This window comes from Sphaeramia orbicularis, chromosome 16 (genome assembly GCF_902148855.1).
Source record: "Sphaeramia orbicularis chromosome 16, fSphaOr1.1, whole genome shotgun sequence".
Lineage (NCBI taxonomy): Eukaryota > Metazoa > Chordata > Actinopteri > Kurtiformes > Apogonidae > Sphaeramia > Sphaeramia orbicularis.
Genome location: NC_043972.1, coordinates 19341514 through 19362217, shown reverse-complemented (window position 1 = coordinate 19362217; position 20704 = coordinate 19341514). Strand labels below are relative to the sequence as shown.

The following is a 20704-nucleotide window of genomic DNA, read 5'->3' as shown; positions in this document are numbered from 1 at the left end:
GATGGGCGTCTTGACACCCTGCGGCCCTCGAGGGGGTGACACTCTGACGCTTTCCTCTGACATGTGACACATCAGCTTCATGCCGCTCCGACACTGCTGCGCTGCTCCCCTTCTGACATGCACACACATTCTTTCACCCCCCCTTCTCACACAAACACACACCCACATAGATACTATATACATGTAAATTCATTCATATGCACCCACATATGAGTTCACGCAGCACTTACTCGCTTTGCATTTGCATGTTGGCCTTACATATGTTTACTGAACACGTGCTGTCGGAGAATGCATATTCAAGAGTTCACACACACACACACACACACACACACACACACACACACACACACACACACACACACAGTCTGTTGCACACACATGTCTGCAGGCAGGCGCGGATTTAGACAGGCAGACCGTCAGAGGCTGCTGAGCGTTAAAAGAGACTCCCTGTCCATCTGCCCCTCTTTGAACCCTCCTCACTGAGGATTTCTTAAAGCAATACAAGCATGAATAATTAGGGAGGCAGTTTACATCACTGAACCCTAACACTCAAGCTCTTAATTAACACCAAAGTTGCTTATCTGCACACTACACCGTAATAATTGGTGGCATTTAGATTTAACTATGAGTCGCTGGTAATAGTCCAGAAATGCTTTTTTTTTTTTTCTTTTTGTTTGTGCTTGAGCAGAATCTAAATTTCATACAGGTGGTAGAGGTGTGTGCTGTTAGTTTACATACACAATATAATGATAAGCAGGCTTCTCTACATCTGTGCTGTGAAAACATTTATTTCTGTATTAAATGAGTTTAAGACCAGTGAAGCTATGACTCTCTGTTCGTTGAACTTACTGATCTGAGAATGTTTTCCACACTGCAGTGGGCTGTAAATGTAGGGAAATGTTTAGAAGATCTCTGTATATAAATAGACAGAAGCAGATCTTTAAAGGTAAACAGACACACCTTCTCCAACATTAAAAGCCTTTTAGAGTGACAGTGACGCAGGGTAGATTCCCAGTGGTGATCGATCTGAATGCATTTATGTAAGTCCTCTGACCTTTACTCTAAGAACAAGGTGGACCTTTGGCTTTTTTCAACAGGAATGTGAATTTAAATGAATGAAATGTGTCTTTAAGGACATATAATTTATGCCAACTTGCGATGCACAATTTATATGACTGTAAGTGCAATTATAGAACTGCAGAAGGACATGATTTAATTCACTAAAAGTATGCATGTGAATGTGACAACCACTTCCCTGCTTGTGTGCTGTCTCCTCATTATCTGTACCCATAATAAACAGATGATCAATCAGTCTCTGTTTACGCAGTGAAGCATGTGCAGTGTACAGTCACATGTTTTTCCAGTGTGGAGTTTGTCACCAGCTTTCTTTCCTCACTTTGGCAGCAGCAGTTGCTTTTAGACCAACCATAAATTCCTCACATCTGTGTTTTTCTGTGGGAAATGCACAGCTCTAGACCCATCCTTATTCCTGATCCACCCCCGCTTTTTATGAACTCACTCAAAACCAGAGAGGGGAAACCCGGTGCTGATAATCACCTTTGTGACCTCAGCAAAAGTTCAAACTAAAGTTGAAGTTTTTGTTACATGGTATACAGCAGCTTTGGTTTGGTTTTACTCTCACACTGCTCAGTTGTTTACATGACAAATCAAAATGAGTATTCCACTAATATTCCTTTTTTCAATATAGTTTATTCAAAGTTTTCCACTAGTGGTCGATGTTCCACTGTATTGACTCACTCAGATGTTCCTTCTTGAAAAAGGATTTTGGATGTTTGTTCAGATCTATAAACCTCTTGATATTCTGTGTCATAATCTTTAACATGAGGTCTCTTGCTTGTTCAGATGATAGTTGGATTTTTCTTTCATCATCTATCTCTACCAGAGAGGATTTCTGTCTTTATTCCAGCTCAGTGTAATCAGGGCCCATGTGTTGCAACTTGCAGTAAAACATGAAAATTAGATTCTTTTTCGAAATGTACTGTATACATGTCCAAAGAATTTGCATGAAGCCGGAATAAAGTCAACATATCCCACATGTCTGAGACTGAAAATGCTCCATTTGGAGAAAGTCCTTATTCAGAATATCCAAACAGAATGTACATTTTACATAAAACCTGTCATTATTATATTTGGAATGATAGTGTGCATGTAAACATACTCACTGTATTTGAAGTTCAAAAGTCTGCACCAGACAATGTTGTTATGTGTGACTACAAATTTGAAGCTTTGTCAAACCAGACAATGGAAAAAGTTATGTTGAACTCGCTTCATGATCATGAAGGTCCAGAGAGTACAGTGGCCCTGAAGTGTAAAACATAAACGCAAAATAGAAAACACAAATGCAAAAGAGAAAATGCAACTGCAAAACAGAAACACAAAAGAGAACACACGAATGCAAAAGAGAAAACACAACCACAAAAGAGAAAATGTAAATGCAAAAGAGAAAACACAAAAAAGAAAACACAACCGCAAAAGAGAAAATGCAAATGTAAAAGAGAAAACACAAAAAAGAGAAAACGCAAACGCAAAGAGAAAACACAAATGCAAAAGAGAAAACACAAACGCAAAGGAGAAACAAACACAGAAGAGAAAACACAACTGCAAAAGTGAAAACAGAAATACAAAAGAGAAAACAAACGCAAGAGAAAACGCAAATGCAAAAGAGAAAACATGGACACGAGAAAATGCAAAAGAGAAAACGCAACTGCAAAAGAGAAAATAAACACAAGAGAAAACACAAATGCAAACGAGAAAACGCAAATGCAGAAGAGAAAATAGAAACAAAAGAGAAAACAAACACTCTTTTGCATTTGCGTTTTCTCCTCTGCTTTCATGTAGAAATGGATGCAGATGAACAAGCCAACATTGACTTTATTTCTTTAGTGCTGACAGACACTAAAGCATCACCATGAACAGATTGAAGCAACATTAACATTACTAATGACCCATGATGCAACTTTTAAAAAGCTTATTTCGAGAAAAAAAACCCACATCTCATACAGGGATAATCCTCATAGTTTTTTCTGACTCATCAGCTCAGACACTGCACCCAAGTGGTCTAACCAAGTCAAGCAGAACTTCATTTGTCCCCAGAGAGACAACAGCAACAGCAATAACACACCAATACTCGTGCAAAGTGACACACAACATGACAATATAATAGTAAAAATGACACAAAAAAAGCCAAGTAGAGTGTTGTATTAAGATAAAATTAATAAATAACAGTTGATAAAGGAATACAATTTAGTTTAAGGAGAATATAAACAGACTTAATTGAGTAAGCAGATGTTACCTTTCCCTTCTGATATTCAGTAATACAAGGTTTAGGAATCTGAAGGAAAAATTTGAAACTCTGACCGCATCGGGTGGATTCAGTCAGACAAGATGGACTGTGGTTTCTTTAAAGAAGATATTTTGCTTTTTAAATGGAATTATGCATTTTAAAACATTTCCCTGTGGTCTACATAAAGTGTAAATGCTATGCTTGGGTCTGAATTCTTTATTAATTCAACTCCACAGGTCCATTTTCAACCCTATTTCCGAATAATGACACCAGAAAGGTGGTTTTGAGCGCTGGCCCTTTAAATGCAAATGAGCCACTTCACGCCCCACTCCCTCCAGGTTCTTGACCGTGCTTTCCGTCCCATTCAGCCACTTGTGTTTGTTAATACAACCAACAACTGAACATTTTAGGTAAGCGTCTCGAAGTTTGTACATATTTTCACAGAATTTTTTTTTTAATTGAAATCTTTATTTTGAACATAAAGACAGTGAAATCAAAACAAAATCAACCATCAAAGTATCAGTAATGATACATAAAAGATTGCTAAGTAAACAAAAGGAAAAAAAATAAATAAATAAAATAAATGAAATTAAACATGCTCAAAAACAAGTAGGAAGAAGTAAAAACTTATATACTCCTACCCTCAATTCTCTATTCCTTATGATCTATATATAGCAATCATGATTTTATATGAATATCAATATAATAATAACAACAATATAACAATATCACACATCCTTATTCCTATATACACTAATATAATAATACCCACTTACAATTATCATATCAGTATCATCACTCAGATATTAATAAAACTAAAAAACAAACAAAACCAAACACACACACACACACACACACACACACACACATATATATATATATATATATATATATATATATATATATATACACACATATAATATTCAATATTGTCCTATAAAGTACAATAGTAATATATTCATATATCCATATTTAAACTAAATATTGTCAGCACATATGTGGCAAAGCTCCACTCTGAAAAACAAGTGGATTCCCTTCCTTAAGCTCTTTCCTCTCTGTATTTTGTAAAAAATCATTTGTTTGTATTTGTTTTTAAACTGTTTGATGTTTGGACATTGTTTCAGCTCCACACTCAGTCTGTTCCATAGTTTTACACCATTATTTGTTAAACATAATCTTTTCTTTGGGTTCGACATCTTTGGATTTTAAAATTTGTCATTTCCCTTAACTTATACCATCCCTCTCTTTTTGAATATAAAGATAGCTTTATAGCACCTGGAGGGTTCAAATTCAAAGTTTTTGAACTATTAGGGTCCAAATATACAAATAAATGGACCACAGACTAATAAAAGTGGGTTTAGCAAAATATGACCCCTTTAAAACATGTTTGTCAGTCAGTTCAGACAAACTTTTCTATTGCGTCCCTGTAGTCTTACCACAAACCTGACAATGATGAATAATGGTAGTGAAAACACTGGCCCTCTGTTCATCATTTTGAACCATTACCATATCTGCTTACAAAAATGTAAGAAACATGATAATAAATAAATACCATCCATGCTAAATAAGTCCACTTGGAACCAAATGCAGCTGTTATGAAATTTGTAGTGTAAGTTTGATACTTTCTGCGTAGTTTTGACTTTAAATCCTTGTCTCTGTGTAAATCTCTTCAAAGCAGATTCTTCTTTGATCCTTGAACCAGACACTTCAATTTATCACTAAGAGCTTCAAGAGCAAATTCCATACTTCTATTTGAGTTTTTATTTTAAAACTACTGTCTGCAAGGTCAGGAAGAAATACATACCCCACTGAAGATGGATTTTAAACCATTCAAGCTTTAAACCCAGTTGTCAAAAACTGTAATTTGGACTTCTATCAGTCCATTAATACAGCAGAGTGGGAGCTGAGTGGGAAGAGTAAAAGATAAAGGATCAAATAAAATAAAAGACTAACTGCACATTACTCTTTCTGTTTTTTATTCAGGTGCTGGTCCTCCAGCGGATCGGACCGTAGTGATTGAAGAGTATAGATATTTGTCTCAGAAGCTGTTTGCAGCCGTGTCTGTCTTCGCTGGCCTCGGCATCCTCCTCGGCATCGTCTGTCTAACCTTCAACATCTACAACAGCAATGTCCGGTAAGTTTACCAGCAGGAAATGAGAACTGGTGTTTATATCATAGCCAACAGGTTTGTTTTAGTCAGGCTGGTGGTTCTGGTTCTGTAAGTTTTTTGTTTTTTTCTCAAAATCCTGAATTTGATCTCTTTACATTCCTTAAAGGGGTCATGTTTCGCTAAACCTACTTTTATTAGTCTCTGGTACATTTATTTGTGTATTTGGACCCTAATAGTTCAAAAACTTTGAGTTTGAACCCTCCAGGTGCTGCAAAGCTATCTTTATATTCATTATAGCAAAAATCAAGTGGATTTCTACAACCTGTTTTAATTTTTTTTAAATTTTATTTTATTTACTTGCACATTATAAAACAGCAAGAGAAAAATAAAAAAAAACAAAAACATTCAAACAAGTAGCATCATTGTGCAGGAGACGATAGAAGCCAAAAAAGGCTTATGTGAATACCTCCCTGGAAATAAACAATACACGGGGGAAAAAAAAGAAAAAAAGAATTAAAAATAAGATGTAACTGAAATAATAAACTAAAGTAAAAACAATAAAAATACAAATCAAATTACAAATTATCAAATATAAATCAAATGATATACAGCTTTACATTTCTTCATGAATTGGAGTCCTTTTCAGATGCTTTTTAAATAATGATGAAGATGTTGATTGAAGTTCAGGTCGTAGATTATTCCAGAGATGTGGTCCAGATATTTTAGAGAATACTGACTGACAATTCCTTCTTAATTTGTTACGTTTATAACTAGTTACGTCATGACATTTGCACATATAAGGTCAATTTGTCCGAGTACAACATAATTGTTTATCAGCAGCAGCAGGTGTAGTCCATACTGAAAATATGTCCAAACTTTCGAGCCAAGTACCTAAAATGTTCAGTTGTTGGTTGTATTGTATTAGGGGGCGCCATGGCTCAGATGGTAGAGCAGGTTGTCCAATAACCAAAGGCGGTTCGAATCCTGCTCTGTCCATGTGCTGTTGTGTCCTTAGGCAAGACACTTCACCCCCCTTGCCTCCAGTGCTGCTACTCACACTGGTGACTGAATGTGTGTGAATGTTTGGTACTGGTCGGAGGGGCCATAGGCGCAGATTGTCAGCCACACTTCCGTCAGTCTGCCCCAGGGCAGCTGTGGCTACAGATGTAGTTTACCACCACCAGAGGGGGAATGTGAGAGTGAATGAATAATGGATCCACTGTATGCGCTTTGAGTATGCGTTTATAGAAAAAGTGCTATATAAATCTAATCCATTATATATTAACGAACACAAGTGGATGAACGGGACAAAGAAACAAGGTCAACAACCTGGAGGGGGTGGGGTGTGAAATGGCTCATGTGCATTTAAAGGGCCAGAGCTCAAAACCACCTTTCTGGTGTCATTACTCAGAAATAGGGTTGAAGATGGACCTGTGGAGTTGAATTAATGAAGAATTCAGACCCAAGCATAGCATTTACAGTTTATGTAGACCACAGGGAAATGTTTTAAAATGCATAATTTTATTAAAAAAGCAAAATATCACTCCTTTAAATATTGATTGGGTTATGAAGTTTAAATTGTTTTCATAAAGTTGCAGCTTTGTGTGATGTTAGCATCTAAACTAAACTGTAAATTGTAGAAGTTTACAAGCATCAGATGAAAGTTTGCATAAGAAAAGACATGCAAAGAAATGAATGGTTTCTTTCCACCGAAGAGCTGGAGGACTTTTAATTTCAAACTTTTGGAGGTAGGAAGTGTTGAGTGATGTGTTTGTTCTAAAAGCATATTTCAGCACAAATGGGAGTGGATCCCAATGAGGTTTTGTACTAAACAGAGCAATTTCTTATTGTTAAACACAGGAAAATAGAAATAAAGGCCTTTTTCTAACACATACTGGCACTTTCTGCACCTGAGAGAAATAAAAGCCTAGACATATTTAGAGCAAATACAGTCTATATTGAAGGTATTTGAAGATATTAGGTAGGGTATTTTATTGCTGTTCACCATTTCTCAGCTGAATTGCTATAGACGGCATCAGTTTGAGTCAAGCTGAGTCAGGTCAGTTTATTCCTCTGCAACCTTTACGTGCAACATTCTCTAAATCTTTTCTTAATTGTTGCTTTTCCATTGACCCTCAAGTTGCGTGAATATAACTTGCGCATAAAAATTTACCTAATATTATATTCTCTTTGAAACTCCGCACTGCAACTTTTACTTTAATATGTGTGTGTTTTTATTTTTATTTTATTTTATTGTATTTTATTTATTTAGTTATTTATTTGATTTTATGTGTTGTTTTCTTGCTTGCTGTTTTTGATCACCTTTTATATGTTTCTTTTATAATGTTTTAAATGTGTTTCTTTTTGTTTCTTTTATTTCAATGTCCTGTGTGAAGCACCTTGAATTGCCTTGTTGCTGAAATGTGCTATACAAATAAACTTGCCTTGCCTTGCTTTGCCTAATGGTTTCGCTTTGATTAAAAGTTTTTGCGCTGGCAAGAGGTGGTTTTTCGGGCACAGCGCAAATGGTAAATCATGCAAAACTGCAGTGGAAAGACCTTTTACCGCGACTAGTCACATGAATAAGAAAAAAAAACGGATGTTGATGGACGTTACAACAAGCAAAGAAGAAGAGTTTTAAAAGAAACATTGCGTATGTGTGGACACACCAGGAAACCAAATCATTTTTTAATTTAGGACAGGATAGAGGAGTGATGTATAATAATAATAATGAATATATCTGTAAATCAACACGATATTTATGTTTGTCACCATGTTTATGGAATGATTTCTCATGTCATCTCGCGATAATAAATAAACAAATTATCGCATTTGTGATTTTATGGAAAAACCGACATTACACGCTTCTGTGTTTTTCCGACATTTAGTGAATATGGGTAAAATTTTGCGCAGATGTGCAATGGAAAAGCAGCTATTGATTGCTTGTTCTGAACTGGGCTTTACAGTTAACACTGGGATCTGGTTTAAAAAAAAAAGGGAATGTACAAATCATCTTAACCCATAAAAGAGCTCATAGGGTGAAAAACTGTTAACAGCACAAAGCCAATTTTTAAGAAGTCAATGCAGAGAAAATGTCGGAATGAAAAAGAGGTTGAAAAAAAGGAAATAAATCTTCTCCAAATGCTGAATGACAGTGAGTTAATGAAACACAACAGAAGAGATGGTGCAGGGATAATGTTTGTGGTCGACTTCCAGCAAGCACAGAAATTGGAAATTGATGAAAGCTGAGCCGTTTATCTTCTGATAATATTGAAAAGATTAAGCACTAAAATTACCAACTTGGTAAATAAATATAAGAAAACATAATAAATCTAAGCTTGTGCATAGTTTATTTCACAAAGGCCTGTGGTTTTAAACACTTTTCAGAAATAAAGTACAAGTTATAATATTATAAAATCAACAGAAATGCTAATCTTTCACCATGTTTTAATTCATTATTTTTTCATGTATTTGTTTCACTGGTTGTCATATATGTTGGATAAAACTAATCTAACCTCTTCAGTGAGACGACAGCAGTGACGAGTCTGTGTTAGAACTTTTTACGGTAAATTATAAGAAACCCTGGAGTATAATTGATTGTAGTTTTTTGTTCTTGTTTGTCCTTTTGAGAAACATTAGCAAAAATCACGAATCATCAAATCAAATTAAACTTGCCTACCGAAGAGCAAGGTTAAAAAGATTTAAAAAAGCAGAAATTAATGAGGATTGATTGATTTATTAAGCCGGGCATGAGCAGAGTCCTAGAGGTCAGAAACACACTGTGACTGTGACATGAAAGTCACCTGTCGAAGTAGCTCAGAAAACTTCAATAGTGATTAAAGATGACATGGTTTAACAGCCCCCAGCTGCTCCTAAAAGGATGCTCTGTCTGTGAGGTTGGACTGGGCAGCTCCGTGGCTGAATGTGAAGGATTTCTGAAAGTAAAATATAGTGAGTCACATAAATAAATTAAAAGTGAAAATCCTTCCCTGTTTAGAGGTTAATATAAACGCTGCTTCTTGCGTTTAGGGAGTGCAAAGTTAGTGACTTGGGCGTGGTTTTTGAGATCTAGCAGCTGGTTTCATTGTCACAGCTTAAGCCTAGCCCTAGACCAAATGCAAATAGACTTCCTTTAAAAAATGCCTTTTGATCTAGGATTTCTAAGCTTAATACATGTCTGTGGAGCAGAAGCAGCACATCTCTGATGTCTTTTTAACACAGTATTTTTATGTTTGACCTGGGTCAAAATGATTTAACGTCCCATAAGTCCATGAGCTTATCAGGAGTTTGTGGAGAGCTGGAGAGGTTTGTTCCTTTGGGAGTATCTGGCTGGCTCCTGCGTGCCAGTCAGGCCCTCCTCCAGCTTTGATTATGTTTCAAACGCAGCTTCACCGACGGCTGCTCTCAGCAGCCAAAACACTATGAGTCAGATCAAATCAAATCAAATTTATGCAGTAAGCTGTTTTTATAAAACAACTTTGCCACCGACTGCCTTGTTAAGCTACAGAAATACATGGCAGCCCAATTTAAAGACCAGAGGAAGTTGCAGGTTTAAATGAGCAATTTATGAACTGAGACGACTTTGTGACACCGTTTCAAGTCTCAGTTGTGTTCCTCACTTCTATGACTTTTACTTTTCACTAGTGGTATCATCTCATTTTGTCTGGATATGTAAAGTTATAACATTAATTATCTCCCAACAACCTCATGGAGCTTGTGCAATTAAGTTCCACCTCTACTGGAGGACAAAACAAGTTATTGCTGCCCATTGACTCTATATGAAGGTGGCTGCTTGTCATTTTATTCCTGCAAGAAAAAAACTGGAAATTACCATAAAACTGTTGTGGGCTGGGATGCGTTATCACCAGGTTAAAGGCTTTACAAGCTTTAGAGCCAAAAGTTTTACTTTCAGACACACAGTTTTTGGTATGTCTGCATTACCATATTTACAAATGACATGGCATATGGTATATGCAAGTTAGAATAATTTATTTTTCACACATTCCTCTTATTAGTTCTATTTATATACATCAATTATCACTTTTGGCCAGGTGCAATGATTACATACTGAGTCCCTGTTACACTTGTGAATAAATGACAATGTCACAATCATTTCATGAGAGAGATAAAAATATATTACTCCAGTTTTACGAGCAACTGTGTATATTGTTGAATTATGTACTTTTATAATGTACTTTTATGTACATTTACATATTTACATTCATATTTATCACATATATTGAACACCATCTACAACAGTTTTCATCTGAAAAGTAGTGGCCCTCACCACTTTTCAGCAAAGTGACTTCCTTTTGCCCTTTTCCATTTTCATTCTAGTAATTGATACACTCCTGCTTCCCTCCAGATCTAACTGTGTTTTGATCATTTCTAAAACTACATTTGTTTATCCTAGAGATTTTTGAAAAAAACAAATTAAATTCAACACCACAGACATACATATTTGTCCAGCAGAATTAGGATGTTTTTGTGGAACTGGAATTATTTTGGTTTTTTTTTTGTTAGCTTTTGATTGACTATGTTTTTGTTTTTGTCTCTGGTAGACAAAGTGTGCTGAAATAATCCTCTGGCATATTAAAATGGAGCTTTTTACAGCTGTTGTATTAGTTTTTCAACTCTTAGTTTTGTACTGTGACACTAATTGATTTCATCTCCAGTGGACATTGTTTTCAGAGTGGAAGAGTTTTCTCTAATAAAACAGTGCATGAGGTAATGAGTTTTTATTGTGGTTTGCTTAATTTTAAAATCACTGAAAAAAGAAAAAAAAACAAACAAAAAAACCCCATCATCGGGTGTCATCATCATCATCATCATCATCATCATCCATCCATCATCATTAAATCATTTAAAGCTAGTGCTAAATAAAACAATATTACTTATTATGGTGATATAATTTTATATATGATGATAATTATATTTATTATTATTTACATTATTTATTTCCACTTTTCTTTTCTTGGTAAGGTTTATTTTCTTTACATTCTCAGGGAAAGCATGTCCAAATACTTCAGTGTTTTTTGTTTTGTTTGTTTTGTTTTGCTAAATTTTACTCTGTATATTTTGATGTCTGCCGTGCTCTGACCATAAAGGAGAGTTTAATACCACAATCATCTTGTATATTGTTTTTGTCCTTCGGGATAAGACCTTACATTAAAAAACAAACTAAATACTAAATCTTGTATGCACTAAATCACTACTTTTGTCTTATTTCCTTGTTCATACTGCCTTTCCATATTGTATTTTTCATTGTCTCATTTAATCTTTTACATAGTTTTCATGATGTTACTTTTATGTTTTTTTCATCTCGTTATGTCCTTTTGCATAGTTTTGATCTCATTTTCTCTTTCGTGTCACTGTTACCTTGTTGCATCTTTTTACAACTACAATAACAAAAATGCATCTGTTTTTTTCAGCGTTCACACATGTCCAAACATCAACTTTGAGGAACCAAAAGCAAAGAAAGAAATGATATAACATTTATCACAATAATTAGTGATATCAACTGAATTCTTTGGCGTGGATTGTTCCAGTCTACGTAAAACCGGTGGTCATTTCTTGTTGAACCAGACTTGCCAGTATAAATCTGAAAATGTCTTCTTAGCAGCGTCATGAAAAGTTCAAAGCTGTGTTGAAAAGGTTGAAGGTGGGTCAAGGTCTGCTTCTAAGAGAGCAATAAAATATGGGTAGTTTTAATGATCATTTCTAATCTGAACTACAATAAAAATCAGTCTGCTGGTGGAAAATTATGTACACATATGATGGGTATGAAAGCATGGTTGCCATGGTTACCGTGCAGGCAGCCAGTGAATGAATTTCACAAGGAAGTCAAATAGAGTTAAAACCCAGTTGTGTGTGTTTTAGGGGTTCCTCAGAGTTCAGTGCAGTTAATTATTATTTAATTCATTATAAGTTTGTTTAGTAATTTAGTTCCACAGTAATAGGAAGTTGAATATGAGTTTGAAAGCCTGCCTGTTAAAATATATTTTTGAAGTCCTATATTTTTAATTCAGTTTTTTCAGTTTATCTTTTGCTTGCATGCTGCATATTCTTAAATTACTGTTTTTCCCAACCCAGGTTCCTACAAATGTTTTGTATATTGCCTCTTCACGTAAATCACATAAATTGGAGGTCCCACAACTCATTTTGTCTCAGGCACACTGGAGGGTTAATCAGGCTATTTGCAGACCAAATGTCCTCCTAAAATATTACAGAATACTTAAATTATTTTTTTTTTCTTAAGCTCTTTGTGGCACTAGAAGATAAGTAAACACAGGGGCTCTTTTTTTCCTTACGGGTCTTGTTTTGATGCAGGGCGACGGTCACCAAACGTGTCCAGACTATAGCTTCACACTTGTTTGTTGCTTGTCAAAATGACAAAAAAAAAAAAAAAAAACCAGAGGTGACTTGGGGTCTTAAACCAAACAACTGGTGCACTGTCAGTTTTAGTCATCAGAGACATCCCTTGGACTCACTTAAAATGCGAACAGAAGATTCATTAAAAGGAGTCCAAACTGTCAGTTTTATTTAGAAAATCAGCCTCAATCAAACACAGTTCAAGAAAGCTATAAGAAATGGTGCATAATGCATAAAGAAATGCACATTCCCCATTACTAACACACTCCCACAGTGCATTAAATGTCACATGGCACATAACGGTATTAAAGGTTCTTCAGAAGTAGCAAATGGGGGATTGAGGCCAGTGAGTGAGAGTGTATGTGTTGATGTGTGTTACTTTGTGAGCAGAATTAGTGTTTATGTGTGAGGAAATGCATACACTAAATAAGATGTGGCCTCCTGGCAATGCAAGGCCATTTCAATGGGATGACAGAATAAGAAATATCTGCAGAAGGATGAGTTCATGCCGCAGAGCAGAGCTGAGCTTTGACTTTTTGGACTGTAGATTATCTTTAACTCTCTAAAATGTACTAATACTGAGATTCTTTCAAACTTCTCTTACTGCATATGTTCTCAAAATGGAAAAAAAAAACAATGTACGTGGGTGAGTGAGTGGGTGAGGAAGGCCTTATCATGTGCACAATGAAATGTAATATTAAAGTGATATGTCCATAAACATCATATCATGAGTATGGATTTGTCAGAAATGGTCAGGTGTGTTTTATCTTGACCCAGAAGCAGCAAATATATGTTTTAACCAAGAAACAACCAGAAACAGTGATGTTTGTGTTTTAATTTTTACAAGTGTGTGTGTGTGTGTGTGTTTACATTTAACCACTGACTTTAGTTAATCCTCACAAATATCTCCCATTTTTTAGGTTGTAGGAGACAAGTTTTCATATTATACTTAGGTTTAACAATGTTTTTAATGGATGTCATACACTATGTTGACAAAAGTATTGGGACACATTGAATTCAGGTGTTTCGTTGCTAACAGGAGGCTGGTCTACAAAATCATAATGATACATGTTGTAATGTATTATAGAGTCTGGTTTTGACCAACTCTATATGTAAAGTGTCATGAGATAACTTTTGTTATGATTTGGCGCTACATAAATAAAATTTGATTGATTGATTTGATTGGTTTTCCCCTGTAAATCACTTTGGAAAAAAGCGTCTGCCAAATGCATAAATGTAAATGTAATGCAAATAATGTAAATTTTTATTCCCATTATTGGCACTGCAGTAAAGATTTGTATTGAATTTTTATAGTAATTTTGTATATACAGTCATCTATGCTTACAAAGTGCTTCAGATTTTTACTTAATGTCACTCACACTCTATAAAATGTGAGTACCAATTTTATTTAATGTCTTACCTTTTGATTTCTGTCACATTTGTCATGTTCTGATCATAAATTATCCTTTTAACCTGCTAGTAACTGCCTGTTTTTTTAGATTCTCACTCATAAAAAAAAAGGCTTTAAATGATAAAAGACATATTGATTTTAGGTTTATTGCAATAATTAACAACTGACATGAACATTTTTTAAAAATCTTTTTCATCTTTTTTATCTACAAGCTGTAGATATGATGTGTCCTACTATTTTTGTATTTATAATATAGATCTTAATGGCTTAATCTAAACATAAGGATGCACCTGATTGTATTGTTTTAAAATTTTCTGCATGTGGGACCATGGATGTACTAACAGAACTGGACAAACCTCAAAGTTTATCACTGGTGCACACAATAGGACATTTTCTGCCTTCCAGGTTTACTTCCATGTTTTGCAGTCCAATGCACATGTGAACCAACATTTCAGTCACTGGCCTCACCTGCGTCTTCCTGGGGTCACAACCTGCCAGGTCGCCGATTTTGACATCTGAAGTTTAACACATAAAAACCCAGACCTAATTTTCTGGCAGTTAATAAATTATTTTTTCTCTATTTTTAACCTTTCTTAAGTAATTTATCACCACTTATTATAATATTATCTGCTGTATTTTGCTTTTTTTCAGTTAAAACTAGGTATTTTCCTGTGTTTAATTAACTAATCATGTAATGTTCATAAAAGCTCAAATTAAAGTTGAGGGTTATTATATCAAAAACAATAAAATATGTAGTAGTAAAATATATCGTTAACTGAACATAAATCAGATGTTTCTATTCACTGTCATTGATCCAACTCCATGGGTTTTACTGATGAAGCAATGTTGTAGAAGATGATGGTGTTTCTATGGTAACCACAGAGCCTCTGAATGTCCAAATGGGTCGTATCTGATGACCATGAAAAGATGAATAACTGTATTTTACACCAATTATTTACATGTATTGATAGGATTAGTGGATCAACAGGGATTTAACTTTTTATATCAGTAAATGATTTTGGTTGCCAGTGGGTGTTTGGGTCTTTATGGGTTAAATACCCATTGTTTGTAGCTGCCAATAAGGAGATTAAACTGTATACAAAGTAATATTTGAGTGTTTGCAGTTGTAGGTGTCTTGTCAGCAGTTTTACAGACATCTCTTTTATCATTGCGGTCTTTGGGGAAAAGGATTTTTAGGTTACAGGGGGAAATGACGACAAGCCTGAGTTTCTTAGTAACTAGTTCTCTTAATACATCCATGTCCAAAAAGCAGGACCTTCTTCCTGTATTTACTTTTCTAGCTCAGCCCCAGATTCAAGAGGAGTGAATGTTCTCATGTGGTTTTTAGTGATGCATTCTGTTTCACTTAGATTTTTCAGCATGAAAAGAAACTAAACCCAGAGGAAAACACTCCAAGTTTACAAACTCATCAACTGATTGAGGCCAACAAAACAACTATAAGTTATGAACACGTCGTCAACCAGTGAAGCAAATAGATGACAGAGCAAAATTATCTGGAAGAAGCCAGAGGGAGATGATTTTTAATGCAGTCATTTCTTTTTTATAACCAAACAAAGCGATAATTAGACAGTAATGTAACAGGATGAGGGCAGTTAGCACACTAATATAAAGGATATAAAGGCTACTGGATTTGTAATAAAACTTACTGATCTTATAAGAAGAAGTGTCCTACATTTTTTCTGAATGTGTTTGCTTATGTCCTTGTGAATGTGTCTGTGTTTCAGGTACATTCAGAACTCTCAGCCGTACCTGAACAACATGACAGCAGTTGGCTGTATGATGGCTCTGGCTGCAGTTTTTCCGCTGGGGATTGATGGTCACCACGTCCATAGATCGCAGTTCCCTGTCGTCTGCCAGGTAACAGCGGAGGGGAAATGAGGTTTATTAGAACACCTGGTTACAGCACTCCAATATGGTACCCATTCAGTCCAAAAAAGGTCACTCTTGCATTGATAATCCAAAAAACAAAATGCCATCCCTGTTGTGACAAGTGTTGTGGCACAGAGTAGTTGGAAATAAGCTCATCCAGTCTACTGTAATATACACATAAAATAGTTTTAATTGCTCAGTAGTAATACAAAAAGTAATGAAAAGAATTTGTTTTCAGGCATCTCTTATTATGGTGAACTGAGGATAATGTCTGTGTGATGTTTTTAAGTTTTAATACAGATAAATGATAATAGAATAAAATAAAGTGTTTGGGTTGTAACTAGTACTGTCAAACAATAAAATTTTTAATCAGATTAATCACAGGGTTGCTGTGGATTCATTTCAATTAATCACAATTAAGTATCATTCATTTTTAATCTATATTAATCGTGTTTCATTTTGCATGAGCAAACAGACTCAAGAAAGAAGGGAATATATACTTAGCGCCATTAAAAAAAACACAGGTCAGAAAAATATGTATATTTGGAAATACATTAGATTAATTTTATTTTATTTATTTATTTATTTATTTCAAACATGCAAAGAAACAAAATAAAATGAAATAAAACAAAATAAAACATTTAAATGGACAGAATCTATCTTCAAGCACATACAAGTCTGAATTTTTCATGGTCGAAAAGGAGTAGGAAGAAGTATAAACTTTCCTCAGTGCTTTTACACCTTTATCACTAACTTGATACAAGAATCAAACAATACTATTTTCCTAATTTTAACATCGAACAAATACTACAAAACAAATACTTAATGCAGTAACTGAATTACGCACAACAATATGATCATGGCAGTACAGTCATACAAACAGACTCAACAATTCAACCATTTTCTTCAAGAATTACAGCATATTTATCAGTACATCATCCATAAACAAACAGGCCTCATTGTCATTATTAAATACTGTACCTCTCAAGAATCATTTCTTCATATCTTTTTTTAAACTGAATTATGTTTGCTATTTGTTTTATCTCCACACACAATTTGTTACACGATTTTACTCCGCAGATTGTGATCTGCGGAGTAAAATTATTAAAATTAAAATTGTTAAAATTATTAATTGGTTTGGGGTTACCTTCACATTAAAGAGGGAAGCATTGGTCATTAGAGAATAGATTGTGGACAAATTTTTATCAGCTTAACATGTTTATTCAGTCACTGAATACAGGTACTCAGAAATTGAAAGTGTAATCATTCAATATCGGGTGTGTCCACCTCTGGCTGCCAAACAAACAGTACAGTGACGACGCATGTAACTGTCCTGGGGGATCCTATCCGATCTAGCACTCAGACGACTGACTATACAGCGCAGATGGCAAGCGACTACACCACAGCTCAGACCTGCTCGTAACATGCCAATGGCATGTTCTGTCTGTTGTGTCATAAGTCGTGGCATTTTAAGCTGCCTTTGTATCGGCTATTGACCACACCTAAAGTTACCAGTCAAGCGTGACTCTGTACAAGAGATTCGACTCAATGTCCAACATTAAGGGATTAGTCTAAACCAGGGGTGGCCAACCCTGGTCCTGGAGAGCCACAATCCTGCATGTTTAAGATGTATCCCTCTTCCAACACACCTGATTCAAATGATAAGCCAATCATCAAGCTCTGCAGAAGCCTGATAACGATTGTCAGGTGTGCTGGAAGAGGGATACATCTGAAACATGCAGGATTGTGGCTCTTCAGGACCAGGGTTGGCCACCCCTGGTCTAAACGCTGACCTCACGTGTGTCAGAAATGAAAAAAATACAGCTGTTAACTGTGTTACTCATCTTGCGAGCAACATATACAAAATAGGCACCTGAGCAAATCAGATCTGGAAATTACACCACATGTTCGGATTGTGAATTTTTAATGGTGCTAAGTATGCATTTTTATTAAACACCTTCAGCAGTTTCAACAAAACAACTTGAAACAACTGTTCCATCTTATTTTTTTTGCACTTATATTTCCATCCAGAGGGCCAATGTGCTGTTTAGCGTCTTCCATCTTTATGGGTTGGTTCTGCTGCCTGTCACTACCAGCCCATTTGTGTATGTGTGATGATAACTCTACTTGGACAAACTGCTGAAATGTGTTGGCAGAGACGTCATTGGCAGAGTCATTCTGTGCTGCAGATGGGTTAATTGCATTAAAATTGTTAATCAGATTAATCATGATGATGGATTAATCTGTGTTAAAGCATTAATTTTGACAGCCCTAATTGTAACTCAAAAAAGTCATTGCTCACTTCATCATCATTACATTAAACAACAGTAAACCTTACATATATCTGCACATATCCATATCCTAAAAGAAAAGCATATCCCAGTTCTGTCTTTTATGCCACAGGTGTTTTCATCTCTGCTTTTATTGCCTGTTGTAAATCAACGTTTTGCTGCTCGGTTGGGGTCGGCTCAGCTTGATCTTTCTGGGTCTGGAGGTTTTTCACTTCCAGTTTTATTTTTTGCATAATGCTTTCACAGGTGCTTTGGCAGATCTGGTGTTGTGTTCACCATGGATAGCTGTTTCTGGGCACAGTTTGCACTCTGACATTCTTGTCCGTTCATGCAACAAAATTGGACTAATGTGCAAATATCCCACCTCGAAAAAAGTAGACGTTACTGACAATTTAGTTCTCTCACCTGAATAAAGCATCCATGAGAAGGCACTTTGGCTGTTTTTTTGTATTCACCATTTTTGCAGGTGATTGACAACCTTTTGTAATGAAAGTTACATAATGATCAGCCTTTGTAATGTGATTGAATATAGGAAAAGTAAGCTGTTAAAAGTCTGTGTTACTAAAAATCTAATGTGATTACAGTAACATGTTAACTTGTAGAAAATGAAAAAATGGCTGTAATGATTTAAAATAATGAAAGTGACGCTTTTTTCAGTTTCAAAAATTCAATGATTACCTTTCAGTATCTTGTAATTCAAGTGATCTGAGAGGAAACAAGAATGTTACCCCCTTGCGGACTCTGTTTTCAGGTGTAGAAAATGTACCCCTGAGAGCTGACTTTGTTTTCATTCGGGTAGGTCGTAAATTTAGCTGTAATTATCGATCACTGTTCAGCTTTAGACAGCACACAATTATGGCAATTTTCTCCTCGGATTTCAGATCATACAGCTTTATCTGTTTATTTATTCAGGTTCAGTGCTCATCAGTCAATAATACCGTATGTGTCAGTGTGTTTCAATTGATATCCCTTGGCCAGATGTTGAATTTGCCAGTAAAACAACAGAATGACATTCAAAATTAGCACAGACACAGCAGAGTAAAATCAGAAAGAGCAACACGATGGTGGGAAAAAAATTATATAAGACAGTATTATTCAGACAAACTTTAAACAAAACTAGACACGCACCATGGAAAGTAAGACAATGTAATCAACTGTTAAAAGATACTATCAGACAGTTAATACATGCAGCAAAGCATCTTTCAATTTAAACAATAACAAAGCCCTTTGCCGTATATTGCTCTAAATTTTCACAACCTTTCACTTAGAGGTAGCTCAGTATAATAGCACTAATCCATATCACATTCATTTATACACTGATTCATTTCATTGTAATGAAATAGCTGCAAGTAACATTAACACTGTGTGTCCACAGACTGCATCACTCAATGAATAGAGTTTAAAGCTCAGTTTCCACCCATCTGTATTCTGGTGTCCTCAAGCTTTCTTCTTTAAATTAAAACTCATAGGCACTTATTTTAAGTCACTCCAAATCCAATCCAACTTTATTATAAATCACTTTAAAACAACCACAGTGGACCAAAGTGCTGTACAGAAGACTAAAAGCACAATAAAGAAACTTAATAAAAGCATTAAGAAACGATAAAATCAAATAAATAAAACAAGTTAAAATATGAAAACCAAAACAAAATGTCAACATTGCAAGAGTGTTAAAAAGTCAAGGAGAACAGGTGGGTTTTAAGAGATTTAAAAATGGGCAACGAGGAGGCCTGTCTAATATACAAAGGCAGGTTGTTCCATAATCTGGGTCCAGCAACAACAAAGGCCCGATCACACTACGTCTTAAAATCTTCACATGCTGCATCAGCTGATAGTTTACATGATAGTTCTGTTTTTAGACAGAAAACAGCCAAAGTAAAACCACAAATCACCTCATTTTTCAGTTCAGTTTGGATTTTCAATAACTGCGCTAAAGATCTATTTGGAATTGAACAAACCAAGTCAGAACTGTCACAGTTGAGTCTGAACTGTGGATTCAACAAATGACAACTCAGAAATGATAACATCCCATAATAACTTTATACCTTCATAAGCCTCATAATGAAACTCAGCTGTGTAAAAGAAACGGTGCCATTCCATCCTAAAAATCCATTCTTTTCATTCAGAGCTGTGTCCACTGGTGAAACCATGGATATTGTTTCTAGCTTTTATCACTTTCTTTGACTCTAAAATGTTGTTTTGTAGTGATTCTCTACTGTGAGTGGACACTGAGTTACTCACTACTCCCTCTAGTGGTCATGTAAATCCACCCAGCACTGTAAATGAAGTTGATTCATATCTTTACAATCCAATATAGTGGCATTTTT

General features: G+C 35.3%; 1 protein-coding gene across 1 annotated transcript in view; it reads left to right on the top strand.

The window, feature by feature from the left end:
- Positions 1 to 20704, top strand: part of gabbr1a (gamma-aminobutyric acid (GABA) B receptor, 1a) — a 213993-nt gene that overhangs the window by 152162 nt on the left and 41127 nt on the right. The window contains exons 16-17 of the mRNA XM_030157135.1: positions 5288 to 5438; positions 15942 to 16074. Of these exons, the coding sequence (XP_030012995.1) occupies positions 5288 to 5438; positions 15942 to 16074 (284 nt within the window). The remainder of the gene's footprint in view (positions 1 to 5287; positions 5439 to 15941; positions 16075 to 20704) is intronic.